This window comes from Patiria miniata, unplaced genomic scaffold (assembly GCF_015706575.1).
Source record: "Patiria miniata isolate m_02_andy unplaced genomic scaffold, ASM1570657v1 HiC_scaffold_23, whole genome shotgun sequence".
Classification (NCBI taxonomy): Eukaryota; Metazoa; Echinodermata; class Asteroidea; order Valvatida; family Asterinidae; genus Patiria; species Patiria miniata.
In genome coordinates this window covers 6669838-6692513 of record NW_024037062.1, presented here as the reverse complement: position 1 = coordinate 6692513, position 22676 = coordinate 6669838, and the positions used below count along the sequence as shown (strand labels likewise).

At 39.3% G+C, this 22676-nt stretch overlaps 1 protein-coding gene across 1 annotated transcript; it reads left to right on the top strand.

Moving 5' to 3' along the window:
• Window positions 1–723: 723 nt before the first annotated feature.
• Window positions 724–21977, top strand: LOC119731428 (lactadherin-like). Its single transcript, XM_038204598.1, has 4 exons — window positions 724–811; window positions 19819–19953; window positions 20710–20930; window positions 21831–21977. Exons 1-4 carry the CDS (start codon window positions 724–726, stop codon window positions 21975–21977), a joined length of 591 nt encoding a protein of 196 aa, XP_038060526.1.
• The last annotated feature ends 699 nt before the right edge of the window (window positions 21978–22676 follow it).

Here is a 22676-nt window from a genome sequence, read left to right as displayed (position 1 = left end):
ATCGATTGCAGTCCTAATTTAAATTTCCTTAAGAGTAGGATATTTAAATAACCAAATCCCAGGGGTTACGATCGCGCAAGGCATGATGGGAACCAGCATAAGGCAGCAAGATCGTACCAAAGGGAAACGAGGTTTTTCGGACACGGCCTAAGCAATTCCGATCTAGCTATTTATTCTTTCTGATATTAATGCGCAGAGCAAGACGCAACGCACGACGTCAAGCACGATGCGACGCACGACAGAGTGACCCGACCATAGATAAACGTGAAACCATCGACCAGAATTAGTTGTCACTGTGGTGGTGCCAAGCTCACGCGAATGCCCTACGCGTTCTTAACGGGATATTGTGTTTTTTAAGGGATACTACGTCCTGAAATGCGCCCAATTGGGCTACAAACGCGTTCTCTAAGAGAATCATGCGAGAATGAATTTCGGGGGTCGGCATTTTGACTCTCGAAACTCGAGATCGTCGATGAACTAACTCCAATCAATAAACATTGCTAAGGTTACCGTGGAAACTGTGTGATTACAGCAAGTGATATTCCAAACATAAGGCTCATCGTGCCAGGGAGTGGTGCTCTGCCCGTTTTGATCGCAGATATCAAAGTGAAGACCTGCTGGCTGGTTATGAAATACCCGCGTAAAATGTGGGTCTTCAGTTGGACTCTGGGGCTTTTTAGTTCCCTCTGTATTCTACCTGTACGAGGGAACACGTGTAGTGCCATGGTCAAGGCTGCACCCGGTGATGATCTGATCGCACTTCGTAACAAGGCTTTCGCGTCTTTCAGAACCCAGTGCCGTGGTAAACAAGGTCAGTAATTATACTCCATAAAAATGTGTTGAAAGCGCCTTTTTGCCTTTTGGGGAAATCTCAGAAATATTGTGGTTTTGCCAAATTAGAAAAATGCGTTTTTTTATTGCAATAATACTTTGATTGCAAAAATTGATTACTCAAATGATCTGTTTGCTATCGTTTTGCGATACTTAAGCAAATAAGGAGGCGACGCATCAAGTGTTAACATGGAGCTTATCGAATAGACATTTAAAGGACCGTGCAATGGAGTTTCCCGGCATGACTCGAATTTCTTGAAATGCATATTAGTTTGCTAACTTCAGGCTTGTTTGGCTTTTCCGCCAACTTTGCAGGTTGGCTTTTCCGCCATCAATGGAAAAGCAATTGTTTATCTTCTGATTTTTTAGTGGCTTTCCGCATAGTTGCGGAAAAGAATAGTTGTCTTCAAACATCACCAGCGATAAAAGCTCGGTACAAAAATTTTAAAAAAATCAACAAAGTCCTTTTGATGGCCCGTCTTAAAAAAAGGTGCATATATAAATCATATTGTTTGCCTAACCAGGGTTGTTAAAAAAGATATTGTGTAGTTGTTTACAGTTGTTGAAACAAATTTTCTGTGTCATTTTCTCTGTTGTTCCAAACAGTCAGAATGCACACTCATCTGCTCTTTATTTATTATTTTTTTTTAACGAAACAGGTTTCAGGGCCATTGCTTTCAAATGGTCATTTTCTTTGAACGGATTTTTGTAATTTTGTTTATCTAAAAGTAGTTTATGAAATTGGCTTTCCAGTCATTACTACGTTTGGTGCTATAAATACATATTAAATATGAAATATGTTTTTCGGAGTTTGGGTTCTGCTTTTAATAACTCATCCCGTAGCGCCATTTTGGGGTCCGATTGCATAAAAAAAATGGAAACCCCAAGTCCGGGCCAGAGGTGTATTGCCATATCTCTTCAATTTCCCCAATTCCATGGCCTCAGAACCCTCAAAAAATAGATTATATTGAGTGTATAACTTTTATTCATGAGCTCTGGATTGATATTTGGCCTAAATATTTACCGGTGTGCGCCCATAGGTCTACTAAAAGAAAGCCAGATCCGGCATAATATCCATTGGACATTTTTCTAGGCATTTTTAGACATGTTGTTGGCCCATGCTGTTAGACAAAGTTAATTCTTTTACTTATGTGGACGCTTCAGACAGAAAAGTGAAATTCATGCACACACACACACACAAATAAAGGCTGTTTCGGCTTGTTGCCGAAACAGCCAATTAACAAATGTCCACTTTGACCAGGTTCAGTAGCAGTGCCATGAAGGAATACTTACAAGCAATTTGGCTGTTGGGCATGGGCACAATATGCTTTTGAGTAAATGCTCGCACGATGGTCATCAAATTACGTCGAAAACTTCATACAAACAAATTGTCAATATTTGGATGTATTCCTACTTTGGCGGACAGTATTGGAATTCCCACTTTGTCCAGCCGGAGAAAGTGGGAAATCCAACTTTGCGTGGATTCCCACTTTGCCCGCTACACCGGCATTATCTGGGGAGCAACCTGCGATGGACCTACCTCCCATCCAGGGGAATAGTAAATATTCTCTGTCGTTTCATTGTACTGAAACGGGAGATAAACGCCGACCTGATGTGCCAAATTGGCTTGGGTCAGACTCTATTTACTTTTAGACTGCTATTAAGGCAAAATTCCGACAACATTCGACGCATAAGTTTACATTAATTTGTCAAAATGTGTGTGTCAACGTAAAATTGTATTCAATTTTTTGTTTTATATTTATTTATTTTACTTCAAGAAACCTTGATAAATGATTCTTATTTTGGGCTTATTTCGCGATTTTTCCCAATATAGACGATCCGCTCACAAAAAAAGGTCAGAAAAAGATGGGTATGTACATTCTTCATTTTGGCTCCAAAAACACTCTTCTGGAGTTAAAAAAAATGGCATCAGTTGGATTTGGGTTTTTAGTGCTTAATTAATAATCCCTGAAATTTTTAAAAAAATGTGCCCGATCCCCATAAAAAGGACTTACGTACGCCTACTGAATGACAATTAACGCCAATGAAAGCGAGATCACTGAAGCCTTAACGCATAATTAACCGCCGTAACTAATATAAAAAACGCAGTCATCAAATGCTTGCTTTCCGCCTCATTGCGTGTCAGTTTTGTTGATAGGTTATCTAATATGAATTTACTGATTTTCCTGCATCGTAGATTGTTGATGATGATATTGAACTTAAATGCAAGGCCAGTAGACAAGCGCGGCTAATTACAAGCAAGCTTAATACTGATACCTCATAGTGTGTAAATCCATGTACATCTTCCTGATCTGAAAGTCACAGGGAGCATTGGTATTTGGAAGTTACAATATTCAAACGATATGAGACAGGGAGGTACTGAGAAAGGGGGTGATGCAGTTGTTGGTTAACCCTAACTCCCTAGGGGGTGTGCTAATCATATTGAAATTGGAGGATTCGGGACTGTTACTCTCTTAAAAATACGTTCATTTTTAACCAACTCCGGGCCACAGGTGAATTGCCATATCACTTCAATTTCCCCAATTCCATGGCTCCCAGACCCTCCAATATAGAACAAACTGAGTGTATAACTTTTATTCATGAGCTCGGCGGACTGATATTTGGCCTATATTTTTACTGGTTTGCGCCCATAGGTCTTCTAAAAGAAAGCTGGATCCGGCATAATATCCATTGGACATTTTTTCTATGCATTTTCAGCCATGCTGTTGCGAAGGCCCTAGCGTCGCTGTTGTTAGACAAAGTTAATTATTTTACTTATTTGGACGCTACAGACGGAAAAGTGAAATTCATGCACCCCCCCCCAAAAAAAAAAACCACAAAAACGAAGGCTTTTTCTGCTTGTTGCTGAAACAGCCAATTAACAAATTTCCACTTTGACCAGGTTCAGTAGCAGTGCCATAAAGGAATATTTATAATTGGCAATTTGGCTGTTGGGCATGGGCACAATATGCTTTTGTTTAAATGTTCGCACGATTATCATCAAATTACGTTGGAAACTTCATACAAACAAATTGTCAATATTTGGATGTATTCCTACTTTACCAGACAGTATCGGAATTCCCACTCTGTCCAGCTGGACAAAGTGCGAATTCTTACATTGCGCGGATTCCCACTTTGCCCGCGACACCGGTATTATCTTGGGAGCAACCTGCGATGGACCTGCATCCCATCTAGGGGAATATTAAATTATATACAAATATAACATGGTTTGAGGGTGGACAGTCGATATTCGCTCCCCGAGGTATTGGAAGTTGACAAACTAGTACCTAGTTTGGCAACTTCCAATTACCGAGGGGAGCTAATATCGGCTGTCCACCCGAAATAAAGCATGTTATATTTGTTTTACTATACCTCATACATATTCAGCGCCGAATTGGTTTTTTTTTTCCGTTTCATGAAGGAACCTCAATTTTTTTTTTTTTTGAAAAACTTGTCCAGTTCACCAAAAATTCGTATTGCTCAACTTCACTAGTTCAGTTCGTTTACCTTACAAGTGCAGCTGTAAATAAAGTAGTATGTGTACAATATTCTTTTGTACAGGAGGCATCTTTATTGCCATAAATATTATCTAGTTCGGCATCATTGAGCTCGGGAAAATACTACACCCGTGCGACAGTTCCACGATTGCTTTGTAAAGCGCATGGGTAGAAGACTGTCGTGACAGTCTACTACCCTGTGCGTGAATCCTCTCGCGCGCGCTTGGTAAACAGCAAAAATAACATCTGGCATGTGATGGTGAATTGACCAGTGAGAGTTCGGCTCTCGATCATGAATATGTATGAGGTATAGTAATCTCTGTCGTTTCATGGAACTTAAACGGGAGATAAACGCCGACCTGATATGCCAATTGGTTTGGGTCAGACTCTATTTACTTTTAGACTGCTATTAAGGCAAAATTCCGAAAACATTCGACGTATAAGTTTACATTAATGTGTCCGAAATTTGTGTGTCAACGTATGATTTTATTCAATTTTTTTTTTAATTTTACTAAAAGAAATCTTGATAAATGATTCCCATTCTCGGCTTATTTCGCGATTTTTCCAAATAAAGACGCTCCGCCCACAAAATAAAATCATAAAAAGATGGGTATGTAACTTCTTTATTTTGGATCGAAAAACACTTTTCTGGGGTTAAAAAAAATGGCATCAGTTGGATTTGTTTTGTTTTTTAGTGCTTTATTAATGATCCCTGAAATTTTAAAAGAATGTGCCCGATCCCCATAAAAAACGGCTTACGTACGCCTACTGAAGGACAATTAACGCCAATAAAAGCGTGATCACTGAAGCCTTAATACATAATTAACCTCCGAAACTAATATAAACAAACGCATTCATCAAATGCTTGCTTTCCGCCTCATTGCGTGTCAGTATTGTTGATAGGTTATCTAATATGAATTTAATGATTTTCCTCCATCCTAGTTTTGTATTGATGATATTGCACTTAGATGCAAGGCCAGTAGACAAGCGCGGCTAATTACAAGCAAGCTTAATACTGAGACCTCATAGTGTGTAAATCCATGTACATCTGCCTGATCTGAAAGTCCCAGGGAGCATTGGTATTTGGAAGTAACAATATTCAAACGATATGAGACAGGGAGGTACTGAGAAAGGGGGTGATGCAGTCTTGGTTAACCCTAACTCCCTAGGGGGTGTGCACAATCACATTGAAATTGGAGGATTCAGGACTGTTACACTCTTAAAAATACGTTGTGGTCATTTTTAACCACGTACCCATCCTCATCTATACACCGACGACATCCGTGGTCAAAACGACCCCACCTGACGTGGTCCGTATAATTAACCTATTTCTGTGACGTCACAGTGTTGATTATTTTCACGAATCTACACTTTAGTGTAGATGATTTTCAGAAACTACACCTAACTGTAGATTATTTTAAGGATCCACAGTTTTGGTTGTGAACAATTCCATGTATATTCCGGCCCTGTATAATTCCATGTATAATTCCTGCACTAAAAAAATCCTTTTTTAAGTTTCAGTCCATTATAATGAAAAGAAAAAGAATGTAAATGGTACTACAAAATGTACGAATTTTGTTGGGTTTCTTTCCCGAAAGAATTTGCCGTGTATCTGATTTTAATAAATACCTTACTACTCTATTTTTTTTATTTTTGCACACAATGTTCTCCTTTGATTTTTAATTTGCCGTGCTGATATTTTTAATATAATATGCGGTGGCGATTATCAATTTTAACCTAAAGCGCAGTGTAAAATATTCCTCTTTATGTTATTTTCAGTTCTCTTTATTTCTATTTTAAGTCTTATTTTGTATTATTATATTATTATCTAAATGTAAATGCTTAAATGTTATTGTAATGCTAAGAATTCAATTTTTATATTTGTTTGTCTTCAAATTTGCATTATAAAAAAAATCAGTGGATACCCCTCGGTTAAAGAATATGTACACATTTTCATTATAAAAATGACAATCATAAATATAATGTACAAATAACGCACGAAATCAAGTGAAACTTACCCAATCATAAACGTCTCAGAATATATTCCAATGTAATGTATTTTCCAAGCAAAATAATTTCCTGTGGTGAGTGAGATGGGCATATTCCGAAGTGTAACCTACTCCATAAATGTTATTGTATCAAGGTAAAGAAATGCGGTTCTTGATGGAATGGCCAATGACATGTGGTTCCATAAATCAAAAAGCTCTATGCACAAATGAGTTGCTTGCCAACTTTTTTCTTGTGCTTGGTGATTAAACTCTTTACATCAATCCTGTAAAAAAAAAAAAAAAAAAACAGCATCAAAGTATTTTCCGGTATAATCCCCTAGCTGTAACATACAAGCGCGAACTCCATTTGGCTTTGGGAGTAAGGAAAGACAGTGTGTTCGCACTAAACACTTCTGATCGTGAATGTGTGTGTGTGACTTACCATGAGGACAAATGTACTGTGCAATTGATGAATGGAACAAAAGATGTGCACCCATCCGAAGGGTTAACAATAGGATCTTGTTACGATGAAAACACAGGCCCAAGCAAAATTGACTAGATTGTACGAATCTACACTTATTCACCAATGTGGTGAACCAGGGATTTTATTTGCATAAACTGTTAAGAAATAGGTTAAGTCAGAGAATAGACTCGGAACTGTAGATTCGTTAAAGAATTTCGGTTCGTCCATTCGTAGCACGAATCTTCAGTTCCTCGTCCATTCTTTTTAACATAATAACCACGTAAGTATAGGTTTTCTCGCCCAACTTCACTTAATTCTCATTCAATTTAACGCCTGGCTCATTCATTTTGGATTGAAATTGAAAGATCACGCAGATAGTCATTCGACAATCAAAAAAGTCATTCAATTTCACTATCCAAGCATTCTATCGTCTTTCAGCTTCACGCGTCCCTGTAAAAGATGCATTCCAATTAAAAGTATCACGTTGTTGATTCAATTTCGTCTGAACCAGTAGTAAGGGGTTGATCGGACATTCCCTTTCATTAATGGGCAAAATTTTACCTTTTGTCAAGCTTGTTTTAAGACTTCCTGCATCATACCTGGTGTCTTCAATCCATAATTGCACACCTCACTTCCTTAATTAAAGGGTCCGTGCAATGAATTTTTCTCAGGAATGCATTTTGTGCAACTTTCTACTACTCTGAAATGTATGTTGACATCCTCTTTTGGTTAGTCTTATTGCAAAGCGCACGTCTTTAGGGCCCTGTCACACTTCTGCGTATCCTTATTCCTTATTAGTTGCGCATTGACATTTTTTTCATACGCAGTCGTACGCACAATACGCACCTTATATGCATCTCTATCGTTTTGTGTAGGTTTTATGTACGCAGATATACGCATGGTACGGCCCAGTACGCAGGATAGTTTTGGGCATGCACAAAACTACGCTGCGTACGCTGTTACGCAGGTCATAAGTTATAAATACGCAGCGCATTGGTCCCACATCGGTCGAGTGCGTTACGAGTACGCTATGTGTTCGTGACGCACCCCGTCAGCATATGAGCCGCCTGTATCGGACGTATACATAGCGTACTTGCAGCGCAGATGCAACGCACGCTGAATGGCGAGCGGCGGAAATGCGGAGGGAATACGCTCAGAAGTGCGTCAAGCATGCGGTCGGCATAAGTCGGGTGCGTCCGAAATACGCTCGGCATGCGCACTGCATACTGACCTATTCGCAGCCCAAAATATAATGTTGTGCACTGCATACGCAACTCATACGCAGTGGATGCGCTGAATTCGTTACTTGTACGCTAGATGTGCGTCGCACATAAGTCAAAGTAATCAAAACATTTCGACATTAATTGAGCGTACGGCTGCGTATTGAAAATTTTCGATAAGGAACTCATAAGGAATTAGGATACTCAAAGGTGTGACAGGGGCTTTAAACATTTAAAAATGTCCATGCTTTTCCGGATTACTGATGGCGCTGGTGCTGTGATGTGATTTCAGGAAGACACTGTTCAGTTTAGGGGTTTTCTTTCAAATTATTCACCTGAAATTTGCTAACTGAAAACATTTGTGTGAAAAGATTGCTCATTGGCTTACTGCCATGCATGTATACTTAAACAAAGAATCACCAAAGGAAAGAATATTATGACGGCAAAATACCCAAAATTCCAGGAACTTGTTTGTGCTGAAATAGCCATGTAACATTAATCTGCCCGGAATATATCAACGTTTTGCTCATGAATATGGAACTTTGCATCAGCATATAAACAGAGAAGGCACCAAAAACACCCCTCATAATGAAACAAAAATAAAAACTTGAAAATAAGGTTAATGTGAAAGTGTTAAATTAAAAGATGTATAGGTTTTCCCGGCCAATTTCACCAAGTATTCATTCAATTTAACGCCTGGCTCATTCGATTTAGATTGACATTGAAAGATCGTGCAGATCGGCATTCGACAATCAAAAAGAATCCTTCAATTTCACTATCCGAGCATTCTATCGCCTTGTAGCTTCACTCGTCCCTATCAAAGATGCATTCATATTAAAAATATCGCGTTGTTCATTCAATTTCGTCTTAACCATTAGTAAGGGGTTGATCGGGCATTCGTTTTCATTAATGGGCAAACATGTTTTACATTTTGTCAAACATCTTTTAAGACTTCATACGTGTCCGTATTCCTTAGCGTAAATCATATTTGATGACTTCAAACCGTAGATTGACTTTCTTTCTTAATTAAAGGGTATGTGCAAGGAATTTTTCTCATGAATTCTTTTTGCGCAACTCTGTGAAATGTTAGAAAACTACACATTTGACAACACTTTTTGGGTTAATCTTATTGCAAATTTCTATGTTTTTCCGGACTAATGCTGTTACTGTGATGTCATTTCAGGAAGACACTGTTCAGTTTAGGGATTTTCTTTCAAATTATTCATCCAAAATTTGCTAATTGAAATCATTTGTGGGAAAGGGTTGGTAATTGGCTTACTGCCATGTACTGACACATCATATAATCACCAAATTAAAGAAATTTATGACAGCAACAACTTTTTTTGCTGAAATAGCCGTGTTTTCTAATGAATATGAAACTTTGCATTAGCATAAAAACGGAGAAGGCACCAAAAACACCCATCAAAATGGAAAATAAAACTTGCAAATAAGGTTGTTCGGTCAGACATTCGCAAGAAAACATTTAAGAAATTACCCAAGCAAGAGAAGTGTTCGCGATGTTACAACCATTATCAAACAGACCTACATCAAGAAATCGTCTTTTTTAACAAAAGCCCCTTGATCAAACGTTCAAAAAAGTAGAACAGATCAACAGTGAAAAAGAAATCATCTTAGCCCTTTTCTTTTCATTATTTTGGTACAACTTGTTTTCCTCATATCAGTTAATTTGTTACATTTTTAAATTTTACAGTCCGATTTTTTTTGGGGGGGGGAGGGGGGGGGGAATAATTAACCTCGGAGGAAAATGGGAAAATATATCAATTAAAACATCTGATTAATTTGAATGACCAAAGGATGAAAGTGATTGCCCATAAACGAATAAGAAACAAAAACCATGGTAATACGCTATAAGAATCCCGGAACATACCGTTTTGTCGTTTTACAGTTTAGTCAAACGGTCAAACGGTGTTAAATCACCGAAAAAACTACCTTTTTGTTGTTGTTTTTAATTGTACAAAACGATAAACGGTTAGTTGCTTTATTTTTAGAGTGCTGTTTTACACTAACGTGACAATGACAAAACGGTCAATAATCTTGTCGACCATTTTTTGATTAAGCAAGGCACCTTGGAATGTTAATGTGTCCTTGGGATCGAGTCACTGCCGGGGAAATTGCCCTCCTTATATTAAGTTTATGTCGTTCTCACGACAGAATTTGCGAATATTGGCTATTGAAGAGCCGCGCCGATATTCCTTCAACATATCTGCAACTTCTTCACACGTCTTACCATCCTGTATCCATTGTGAAATGTCCTCCTTGAAATTTTCAGCGCCATTTTTGCTTGCAGCTCTTTAAGCACCGTAGGTGGGGCCTTCAGGGTAATGCCAAGAATCACACCACGCATTAATTATGCCAATAACCATACAGTAACACTTCTTCATGCACGGCATGGTCCCCCTAGCTCCACCCCCTTGCCCACCGCCACAAAAAAATGCACCACGGACTGTGAAGTTAACTATGACACTGAAATATAAAAAAAAAACAGTCTGCATTCAATACTGACCGCTTTGCTGTTTTTTTAAAGTTATTTGTGTAAAACTGTAATATAAAATCATTGATTGTTATGCTGTAATGAATTTTACTTAACTGATCAAACGGAATAACCTTATTTATCTTAATACCGTTTGACCGTTTTACAAATTTGTAAAACGATAAAACGGTCAGTGGTTGGTTTACGGTTTTTGTTTTAAAGGAAATCCAAAACGGTATGTACCGGGATTTATAAGCCCACCGACGTTCGCTAATTTGAATGTGTCAAACGGCAAAAGGTTGCAAAGACTTAATTTAAGAATGCTACAAAGTAAGTCTTGAATGTACCAAAACGAAAGAGAATGCCCCAAAACGAAAATGAACATTCAGTGCCAAATTTTGGATGCCTTAAAACGAAATTGAATGCCCCCCAAATGAAAAATCAACCCCAATTTGACCACATGTGCAAAACTCACACGAAATTGATAAAAACAAATCGGAAATTGGCCTGGAAAACCTGCAGTAGGTGTGACGTAAATCATCCCTCGTTTGTGGAAATAAACGCGCATGCGCATCGATCGAACATAATCGCTGTTCCGAAAACTGTCAGCAAAAGTGCATGTATGACCACGGCATTTGGTAAATTAGTCATTTATTTTTGGTCAATTTTTGGGGACGGACAGCCCGACAGCCCGACAGACAGACAGACCGACCGACCACCAAGTGACATGATTACTTCAACTGTCATGTTGAGAATAGGCCTATGAGCTCCGTGCGCTACCAAAAGAGGGCGCCCTTTTACCTAGCAACGACGTCCCATGGGCGGGACATTTCACTGGTTGACGCGCACTGTTCCTTGTGTGTGACGCACGTACACCAAGGGAATTGTTCTATTTACACGCAGAGGTCGCGCTTCGCATAAAATTAATTGCATTCAGGCAAGATGGCATATCAGTCGGTCACCCCCAACTGTACTCTCTTTGCCGGTGAGGGGGTACTTGTGAACGGAGCGGATTGTAATAATTATGCCTAAGACCTAATGACATCACGCTTTGTTTACAAGAAACGAGCGCAAAACAAAAGGCTTTTGTTAAGGAATATTCAGTGCCCCTAAATGCTATTCAAGCGTTCTATATTCCTTTAAGGACATCATATTCTTTGAAGCTGCGTTCGGGAAACAAATCGAACATTTGAAGAATCACGGAGATTCTAACCTATGGTGTACTATTGATGACACAGTGCATCGCCTCTTCAACACGCGACTCCGGCCACTGCTCGAGGCGACGGCACGACTGCACCGTTGCATCATCACGTCGTGCCCGTCGCGTCGTCCTTTTTATCTTGCAGATTTTTGTGCCTGAACGTCGCTCCTTCCGTCGCCCGTCATTGCCTCGTGCTTTCGCCCTCTCAACATTTTAATTTTGTCCTTACTGAGTGCAGGGGTTCCATTGAATTTCATTTGGTTTTTCAAAGAAATATCATTCATTTGTGTATCACTGAAAACAACATTACACAATAAAATCAATGGTGTTTGAATCAGCTTGATAGGTGTTTCTACTTTAGAGATACAACCATTTAAATTGCTAAATTTGGAATTTCAATCCTGTAAGAATTGCTGTATTTACTTTCAACATGTTCCATAAATATAAATGTTTCAAACCTTTCGAAATGTTTGATATCAAAGGAATTCTCATTAAATAAACAATGACTTGATTTTTGAATCAGGTTTTTACCACTGATAACAAAAAAGTTACGATTCACCCCCGGACCTTCGAACTGTCCAGGTGTGCGCCGAGCAAACACCGCGATGCGACCAGACAATGCCAGACGGCCCTCCGTTGGGCACGAGCAAAGTATAGTTCCGATCCCGCTCCACACAACGCAGCAACACGGAATAAGTGTGCACGGGTTATTACTGTTATCGCGTGCGAGACTACATGTAAGTCTGGCAATGGACCAATGCGTACAATAACATGCAGTAGTAGACTGTATGGTGGCCCTGAAGGGACATCGCATATCGCAAACGTGTGCGCACACGTGTGCGATGTCGCAAAATTTATCGCGAATATGTGCGCCCACGTATGCAATGTCGTGAAATTTATCGCGAATATGTGCGCACACGTATGCGATGTCGTGAAATTTATCGCGAATATGTGCGCACACGTATGCGATGTCGTGAAATTTATCGCAAATATGTGCGCATACGTATGCGATGTCGTTAATTAGCTGTTAATTAAGGCCCTAATCAGGAGTCTCCATTTTCCACTCTAAAAGTGCACAAAAGGGAGTGCTGCTGACCTATAACACCCCTTTAAAACAAAATGTACCCAACATAGTTTTATAAATTTGAATTTTTATTGCATAATCCATTTCATCCATCTACTGGGAAGATCAAGTAATTTTATCTAGGTGGTATTATTAGCAGTTCGCAGCAGTTCATTTATCATTAATAGAACGTGCAGTTCAAGTACAAATTGATCGCAACACCTGCAAATCACGGCAATTTAAATTTGCGTGCGCAAATTTATTGGCTGAAATATGACACCACGTGAGTTTCAAACTTGCGCGCGCAAATTTCAAAGTTGGGCAAGTAGCAAGTTTGCGCTCGACAGGTTTATTAGTCAGACCCTATTTATATCTAACAGTACGTCTAGATTCCAGACTAGCTGCTACAACTCCCCAGTTCATTAGGAATTTTACTGAAAGGTATGCGACAAGGTATGCAATAAAATTCACGACATTGCAAACAAATTCGCATACGTGTGCGCACATATTCGCGATAAATTTCACGACATCGCATACGTGTGCGCATATATTCGCGATAAATTTCGCGACATCGCATACGTGTGCGCACATATTCGCGATAAATTTCGCGACATCGCATACGTGTGCGCACATATTCGCGAATTGTTTCACGACATTGCATACGTGTGCGCACACATTCGCGATAAATTTCGCGACATCGCATACGTATGCGCACACGTTTGCGATATGCGATGTCCCTTCAGGGCCACCATAAGACTGTCAGTCTAGTTGCCGCTACACAAAAAAACATCGCGATCGTTTTTACTAAATGTTCTCGTTTTGCCTCTGTACCCGACCTTTAAAAATGCTTGCGGAAAGGTGCGGATAGCTTTTTATCATTTCTTTTGGTACCACTGTTTCAATAATAGTGTGAATTTCTGGGTACGTGTGTGTACTAGTAGTCTGTACCATTTCTATTAATAAAGTTCTGACAAAAACAGCTAGGATTTATCAATTAGAAAAGTGGCGGCGCACGGTAATGTTAGGCGCAATCGGTCGATATATGGAAAGCTAAAGTTGAAAATTCATTCTTTGTTCATCTAAATGAATGGAAAGTTCTGAATTAATGTTTTTGATAAAAAGAGTCAGTATTCCTCTGGATATCAGGATACTTATTAGCACGGTTTGAAATTGACTAATTGTTGCGTGGTTATAGTTACTCGGCCCCAAACCAATGGACTCCCTACTGAGTGTTTTGTCTCAGCTCCTCCTGGGGCAAACTACATTCCTGATGTAGACTTTGACTCAAGTTGGACTTTACATCAATCTATATCCAGAAGAATCGGTGCAAACCCTCTCCATTCCATCACTAACATTTTTTTTCAGAAGTAGAAGCGCCACATTAACACGCGTGCCACTTCAGCCCCGAAACAATGCGCGAACCATAGAGTTATATTATAAAAAGTAGAGCGCGCATTCACTATACCGCACGCACAATGCAGACGTGCCACCCTGTGGTCCTCACCGCCATTTTGTAAGTGGGCAAAAAAAATACCCGGATGTGCACACTTCAGGATTGACTGCAATGCGTATCTTTCGCGGTGTTGGCTGTTTACAGCCCTCAGGCTGTTTCATGTTTGTAGAGCTATCCGACAGTCTGCAGTATTAGAAAATCTTTGCGGTTTCCCTAGGTTTAGGCCAAAAAAAAATAAGTCGGTCTCTGGTCAGCGCGCGCGTCGATTTTAATCATGCGCGTCAATTTTTTTTTTCCAAAATGTTCCGCGGTAGCTCCAACGGCGCCCTCTATTGCCGCACCTCCTCATTTTTTTTTTTACCAAAGAGCACCAAGGAATGGGAAATTGCACCAAGGCAAATGATCGAGAGCACCAAGGCAAATTATGGAGGACACCAGTGTACATGAGGACACCAAAAAAAGCGAAATAGTACCCCACCTTGTCTGTACAATCCAAGCTTGAAGAAAAAAAAAATCAAAAAAAAAAAATGCCGCGTCCTCGCGTCAATTCCGGAACTTCGGTCTGACCAGAGACCGAATATTTTCTTTTTTGGGCTTATAGCAAATATGAACAGGATTTCTGATGGACGAAGTGACCCAGGAAACATGAAACTAATCGGGGGGGGGGCGCAACTAGTCATCTGGCTGATGTTTTTCTGTTTTCAAGTTAATCAGTAACATTTCCAAATACCATGTCAAACAGGAATATTCAAAGGCAAAATAGAAAGCATCAGAGTGAAGTGCACACTGAGAAAAAAATAAAACCTTATGAATGTTAAGGCTCCTAGATCAACAGGTTTTATTACAGCCAGCGCTGCAAACAGACGTCATGGAATTCCTGTAAAGTCAAAAATTGAAAATGAAAAAAAAAAAGCCATCGCAATCCACAGGAAGATCCAGCAAGTCTGCAAATGTGGATTAATTTCTGTTCAGATACGCAAATATTTCAAGAGGAGGGTAATTTTTTTTCACTGTTGGTTCCACTTATCAATCCCCCCCCCCCGACGATGCCTTGTTTTACCGTGCTGTTTTGCCGAACGTTATGTGTTGTGCGCATGTGCTTTGCCCACTTACAAAATGTCCTTGCCAGCACGGGGTCAAGTGATGAGTGCGCTCTCTAGTTTGTTTTTAATATAACTCTATGGCGCGAACATTCTGCACAGTACTCATACAAGTACAAATGTACATGTACATGTTCACAGCATGTGTATACATGTTCTGTCGAAAGTCAAAACATGTGCACAATGAATGTTGATTTACTTAAGAAGAAATACATATGCAAGATCATATGAAAAGAACTTCCCCCTAATACAACAATTACCCGGACGTGAAGGTGTACGTATATTTTACGCCTTATCTGGTTTAGGATTTATCTGGTTTAGTTTATATAGCTTTAGGATGCCTAACGTAAATAACGTGTGAAAATTCGGAAACTTCGCCAAATAGTTGTGGTCGTCTTAAGACTCCATATGGTACAAGTTAGCAAATATAGGTTTTCCCGGCCAATTTCCTAAAATGTTCATTAACTTCTGAACGTTTGCCGGGAAAACCTATAGTTAAAAAGAAATCTTTTATTTCACTTGCTGTTAGAGGGTGGTCTTTCAAGTAGTGATGTCATCATGGTATTGATTGTGTTTTACATCCCACGTTAAACATTTATGTATAATCAATTGTGTTTGATTGTAGGAAGATGTTTTCGTATTCAAGTTATTATATTCATTTCTCATTGCACTTTTCGGTAGCACAGAAAGTAAAGATCAAGCGTCTTTATGATCCGGAATCAAAAGTATAGGTTTTTCCGGCCAATTTTCTGAAATGTTCATTCACTTCTGAAAATCGGTCTTTCCTTTTCGTCTGAATTTGAATGCATGTCTTTATTCATCCCTTTTCAGTTCAACGAAAGTTCAATCGTTTTTACTGTCCATACATTCGGTTTTGAGAAACAGACTGCCAATAACGTTACATGTGCATTCATTCACGCAAGCATACCTTTTCTAAATTGATTTCAGGTACAGCTAATTTGATTGACGGTTAATGAAAAAGAAACCACCAATTGTATCTGGTGCCAATGTCATTAAACTAAAAGTGAAATAGAATGGTCAATGTTTGAAATCGCCTTCTTAAAGCGAAATAGAAGTCTTGTAAACGAATCTGAATGGACATAAACGAAAGGTGCTGCTCAATCACTTAATTGATTGAACTGAAATGGAATCGACTGTTCTGGTAGCGAAAATGAAACGAGTGTTCCGAGCGATTCTCAAATTTAGACGAAAATGAACGACCGATTTTCAGAAGTGAATGAGCATTTCAGGAAATTGGCCGGGAAAACCTGTAATTTATGCTGAGATAATTTAGAATTTTAAAGGAATACGGACATGCAGGAAGTAAACAGATGCTTGACAAAATGTAACATATGTTTGCCCATTAATAAAAAAAAAAAGGAATTTCCGATCAACCCCTTACTGCTAGTTCAGATGAAATTGAATGAACAAGACGATACTTTTAATTTAGTGAAGCGAAAAGACGACATATTGCTGGGATAGTGAAAATGAATGATTCTTTTTGATGGTCGAATGACGATATGCGTGATCTTTTAACTTTAATCAAAATTGAATGACACAGACGTTACAATGAATGAATGAATACTTGGGAATATTGCCCGGGACCACCTATATTAACGTGATTGTTTATTTTGTCAATGAGTTAAAAATGACGCTTTTGTAATTGATACCAGATGATGTCATGATGACGTGACCTTTGTATCAGTTTTGATTTTCATTCCAAGTTTCAAGTTCCTGCTGTGAACGGTTTGAAGAAAAGTGGCCGAGAATTATCGTCCGGAAGAAGAAAGAAAAGCTCGTACGATTCTAAAACGGTGACCGGGTGGTGCCGGATCCCCCAAATAAAGGCTGCCGTACTCAAGGACAAATATGTTCACTAAAAGCGTGGTCACTGAAGCCTTTCTGTATGTTATGTTATGTCATTAATAATACATTAACCGCCGTGCTGTTTTGCCGAACGTTATGTGTTGTGCGCATGTGCTTTGCCCACTTACAAAATGTCCTTGCCAGCACGGGGTCAAGTGATGAGTGCGCTCTCTAGTTTGTTTTTAATATAACTCTATGGCGCGAACATTCTGCACAGTACTCATACAAGTACAAATGTACATGTACATGTTCACAGCATGTGTATACATGTTCTGTCGAAAGTCAAAACATGTGCACAATGAATGTTGATTTACTTAAGAAGAAATACATATGCAAGATCATATGAAAAGAACTTCCCCCTAATACAACAATTACCCGGACGTGAAGGTGTACGTATATTTTACGCCTTATCTGGTTTAGGATTTATCTGGTTTAGTTTATATAGCTTTAGGATGCCTAACGTAAATAACGTGTGAAAATTCGGAAACTTCGCCAAATAGTTGTGGTCGTCTTAAGACTCCATATGGTACAAGTTAGCAAATATAGGTTTTCCCGGCCAATTTCCTAAAATGTTCATTAACTTCTGAACGTTTGCCGGGAAAACCTATAGTTAAAAAGAAATCTTTTATTTCACTTGCTGTTAGAGGGTGGTCTTTCAAGTAGTGATGTCATCATGGTATTGATTGTGTTTTACATCCCACGTTAAACATTTATGTATAATCAATTGTGTTTGATTGTAGGAAGATGTTTTCGTATTCAAGTTATTATATTCATTTCTCATTGCACTTTTCGGTAGCACAGAAAGTAAAGATCAAGCGTCTTTATGATCCGGAATCAAAAGTATAGGTTTTTCCGGCCAATTTTCTGAAATGTTCATTCACTTCTGAAAATCGGTCTTTCCTTTTCGTCTGAATTTGAATGCATGTCTTTATTCATCCCTTTTCAGTTCAACGAAAGTTCAATCGTTTTTACTGTCCATACATTCGGTTTTGAGAAACAGACTGCCAATAACGTTACATGTGCATTCATTCACGCAAGCATACCTTTTCTAAATTGATTTCAGGTACAGCTAATTTGATTGACGGTTAATGAAAAAGAAACCACCAATTGTATCTGGTGCCGATGTCATTAAACTAAAAGTGAAATAGAATGGTCAATGTTTGAAATCGCCTTCTTAAAGCGAAATAGAAGTCTTGTAAACGAATCTGAATGGACATAAACGAAAGGTGCTGCTCAATCACTTAATTGATTGAACTGAAATGGAATCGACTGTTCTGGTAGCGAAAATGAAACGAGTGTTCCGAGCGATTCTCAAATTTAGACGAAAATGAACGACCGATTTTCAGAAGTGAATGAGCATTTCAGGAAATTGGCCGGGAAAACCTGTAATTTATGCTGAGATAATTTAGAATTTTAAAGGAATACGGACATGCAGGAAGTAAACAGATGCTTGACAAAATGTAACATATGTTTGCCCATTAATAAAAAAAAAAAAGGAATTTCCGATCAACCCCTTACTGCTAGTTCAGATGAAATTGAATGAACAAGACGATACTTTTAATTTAGTGAAGCGAAAAGACGACATATTGCTGGGATAGTGAAAATGAATGATTCTTTTTGATGGTCGAATGACGATATGCGTGATCTTTTAACTTTAATCAAAATTGAATGACACAGACGTTACAATGAATGAATGAATACTTGGGAATATTGCCCGGGAAAACCTATATTAACGTGATTGTTTATTTTGTCAATGAGTTAAAAATGACGCTTTTGTAATTGATACCAGATGATGTCATGATGACGTGACCTTTGTATCAGTTTTGATTTTCATTCCAAGTTTCAAGTTCCTGCTGTGAACGGTTTGAAGAAAAGTGGCCGAGAATTATCGTCCGGAAGAAGAAAGAAAAGCTCGTACGATTCTAAAACGGTGACCGGGTGGTGCCGGATCCCCCAAATAAAGGCTGCCGTACTCAAGGACAAATGTGTTCACTAAAAGCGTGGTCACTGAAGCCTTTCTGTATGTTATGTTATGTCATTAATAATACATTAACCGCCGGAATATACCCAAAGGAACACAGTCATCCAGTGCTTTCTGTGTCATTGCTTGCCAGTATTCTTGATAGGTTAATAAATATGAATTTAATAATTTTTCTCTTTCGTGGATTATTTGAACGATGATTTCACACTTTATGCAAGGCCAGTAGAATGGGGCCAACAAGAGAGTTGCTGAGACCTCATAGTGTGTACATTCATGTATATCTTCCTGATTGGAAAGTGACAGGGAGCGATGATATTTGGAAGCAGTAAAAATATTCAAACGATATGAGACATGGAGGTACCGATAAAGGGGGTGATTCAGTCGTGGTGTTCAATAATAAGACAAATATTAGTGTTGTTTCAAACATTTTGGGCCACAGAAGCCACTATTGTTTTTTATAAGTATCTTAGAATGCAATATTGCCAAGGCCTTTCTGGTAGTTTCCTTTTCATGTAATACATTGGATTATAAAGTGATCAAGTCTCATATCACGTTTCAAAGATCAGGAGAAGGTGGAATCCGCCGTCATATCAATAAAAATGGTTGTGATTGTTTTAATAAACCGCCTCCCACCCTCATTGATTTTTTCCCTCTTCTCCGACAGATATTTTGGAGTGCTCTGACGTAGGACCCTTAGGGATGGAAGATGGACGCATCCCAGATGCAAGCATCACTGTGTCGTCAATGTGGAGGAACTGGGCCCATTTCGGACCCACCAGGGCTCGGCTTAACCTTGAAGGTAATTTTATTTTTGTTCAACATGGGATAAAGAATAAAGCAACTCAAACTAAATAATTCGTTAAAGGTGACAAAAATGCACACCAAAAAATAAGACTTTTTATCATTTTTTATCAATGTTATCATAACACATTTTGTGGTCAGAAAGTTTCACAGCTTTCACAAGTCGCGTAAGTTCCTCATTGGTTGACACCCATACAGGCGCTCAGCACAACTTCTAAATCACATAAAGGCATGGGCGTCGCGAGGGGGGGGGGCAAGGGGGCACTTGCCTCCCCCCCCCCCCCCCCACTCGCGACGCCCATGCAAAAAAAAAAAAAAAAAAATGAAGAAAAAAAAATGAAAAAAAAAGAAAAGAAAAAGAGGCGCGAAGACAAAGTGGTGTAAATTTAATGAGTTGAGGGGGGGGGGGCAAAATGTCCCTGCCCCCCTCTAAAACTGATAAATCGAGAATGTGTTGATAAATACAAGAATTTTTTTGCAAAAAAAGAATTTTTGCCCCCTCTAGAAAAAATCCTGGCGACGTCCATGCATAAAGGGAAGAAGTGTTACCACCAAAAAGTATGTGCATTGCTTGTGACTGTTTTCCTCCCGTTTGTTGATGAGCATGAATTAGCCATGCGATGCTTTCTCCTTATTATCCGCTTTGCAAGTGTAGCCTGGTGTAAGGCTTGTGGCAGGTTCTCAGTTTTTAGTGCATACATTTGCTAAGCGGAATTTTATGCTTAGCAGGTTTGATTATCTGCTTACTCTGCAGCCACAAGAGGGTCCGCAGCCTGGTGTAATTACCGTGACCCCAATCCATGGGTCCAAGTCGACCTCGGTAGTGTCATCATCACTGACGTTATCACCCAGGGGCGCGGGGATTACATCTATGGTAACTTTGACCAATGGGTGACAGACTTCAAAGTAGCCTTCAGCGATGATGGCGTAGATTGGACTGACGTCACTAATGATGGATCATGTTCACCAATGAAGGTATAGTCACATCGCTCAGTTTGCCCTTTCACCAATGTAATTTCATAAACACTGTTTACTCTGACTTGTTTGCGTTACATACGTAGTGCGCAGACATTCCTTTGTTTTCGCGTAGTTAAGAAAAACCTGTGAAAAAAAAACTAATTTAACTCACACTGTGAAATTTTTTTCAACCCAATTTGTTTTCTATGATTCCCTTTGGTGTTTCTCTTCATTTTGCCACGGATAAACCTTACCCAAAAATGCCTCTAAACCTGTTTTCCAGAGAGGGGAAAACATTGTGTGGACGTGGATAAATCCACACAACGTCGCTGCTACATAGTTTATGTGGACCTCTTTTGTTTGGAAGTCCACACAGTGAATATAATACTTGTAAAGTATTGTCAGAGGGTTTGTGAGATAAACTTCACAGCTTACTCAGTCGATTGGCCAGGGCTCTAACCCACGACCTCCTGTTGATGTGCGCAGATTTGGATGAAAAGGAAAGCCAGATCAGATTCCAACCAGCACAATGTCGTGGGTTCAAGTCCCAAGTGAACATAATTCCTCGTATCTCTTGAATTTAAAAGTAAATGGAAAAAAAGAAGTAGGGCTGTAATGAGAAGGGAACAAAAGGTAACCTTGGGATTTGTTGTCAGATCGACTTATGTTTCCTTCCAACCATTTTCCAATCAACAAATCTGTTTTTTTGCTTTAGTGTTTTAAATACTTTAAATCTTTATTTATTTTACTGATTCTACAAAACCCTGAAATCTATGAGTATACATGCCATATGACCCTCTGTCCTCTGTCCCTCCCTCTGTCCATCCTGTTAAAACCGTGTGACTGCAAGGGAAAACTCATCCCCGTTAACCTTTCAACGCTGGTTTCAAAATCGTGTTCATATCGTTTACTCCACAGTTCCCTGGAAACTCGGACAGAAACACCCACGTGACCACCACTTTCCCGAAGGCTTTCCAGGCCAGATTCCTGCGTATCCTGCCTACTCGGTGTCATGGACACTGCTGCATGAGGTTTGAAGTCCTCGGCTGCACAATTAAGGAGTAAATTCCATCGATGCTAGCTTGGGAAAACCTTGCTCAAGTGCTCGCTGGAAATTCGACAAAAAAGGCACATAGGAACATTTGCAGTTTCCGCGAATCGTACCTAGCGATTTAACAAGAAAATCCTCGCTCAAAAGGAAGATAGGACTGGTAGCAAGTTTCATGCCTGAAAAGGTATCATTCGGAAGAAACAATCTTTGAAGGTGATTTTATAAAGGTCTGCCCACATCAGGCACAGAATGCTCCATTCAACAAATTAAGGCACATAGCAACACTGTTGCAATTACCTAGAAATGTACCAACCGATTTTAACAAGAAATCCTCGCTCAAAACGGAGACAGAACTCGTAACAAGTTCCCTGCCTGAAATGGTATCATTCGGAAGAAACATTCTTTGAAGGTGACTATTTTATTAATATGTGCACTGTTCTGTATGTGCGCTAGCAACGCAGTCCATTTACAAAAGACTCTATTAATGTTGCATTTGTTCTCAAAATGTCTAGTATCCACTTAGCTGCAAATTCAACACGTTTAATAGTTGTTATGCACCCTTCTCATGATTTTGATAGATTTTGTTGTTAATCTAAAAACAAATGCTCAAAAGCAAAAGAGAATTGCACTTTAAGTGCTCCTCCTGAGTCCCTAATATGGACGTCCGGACTTGTTCCCACCTCCTACACTCGGAGTAAGGGCTATGATGGAGG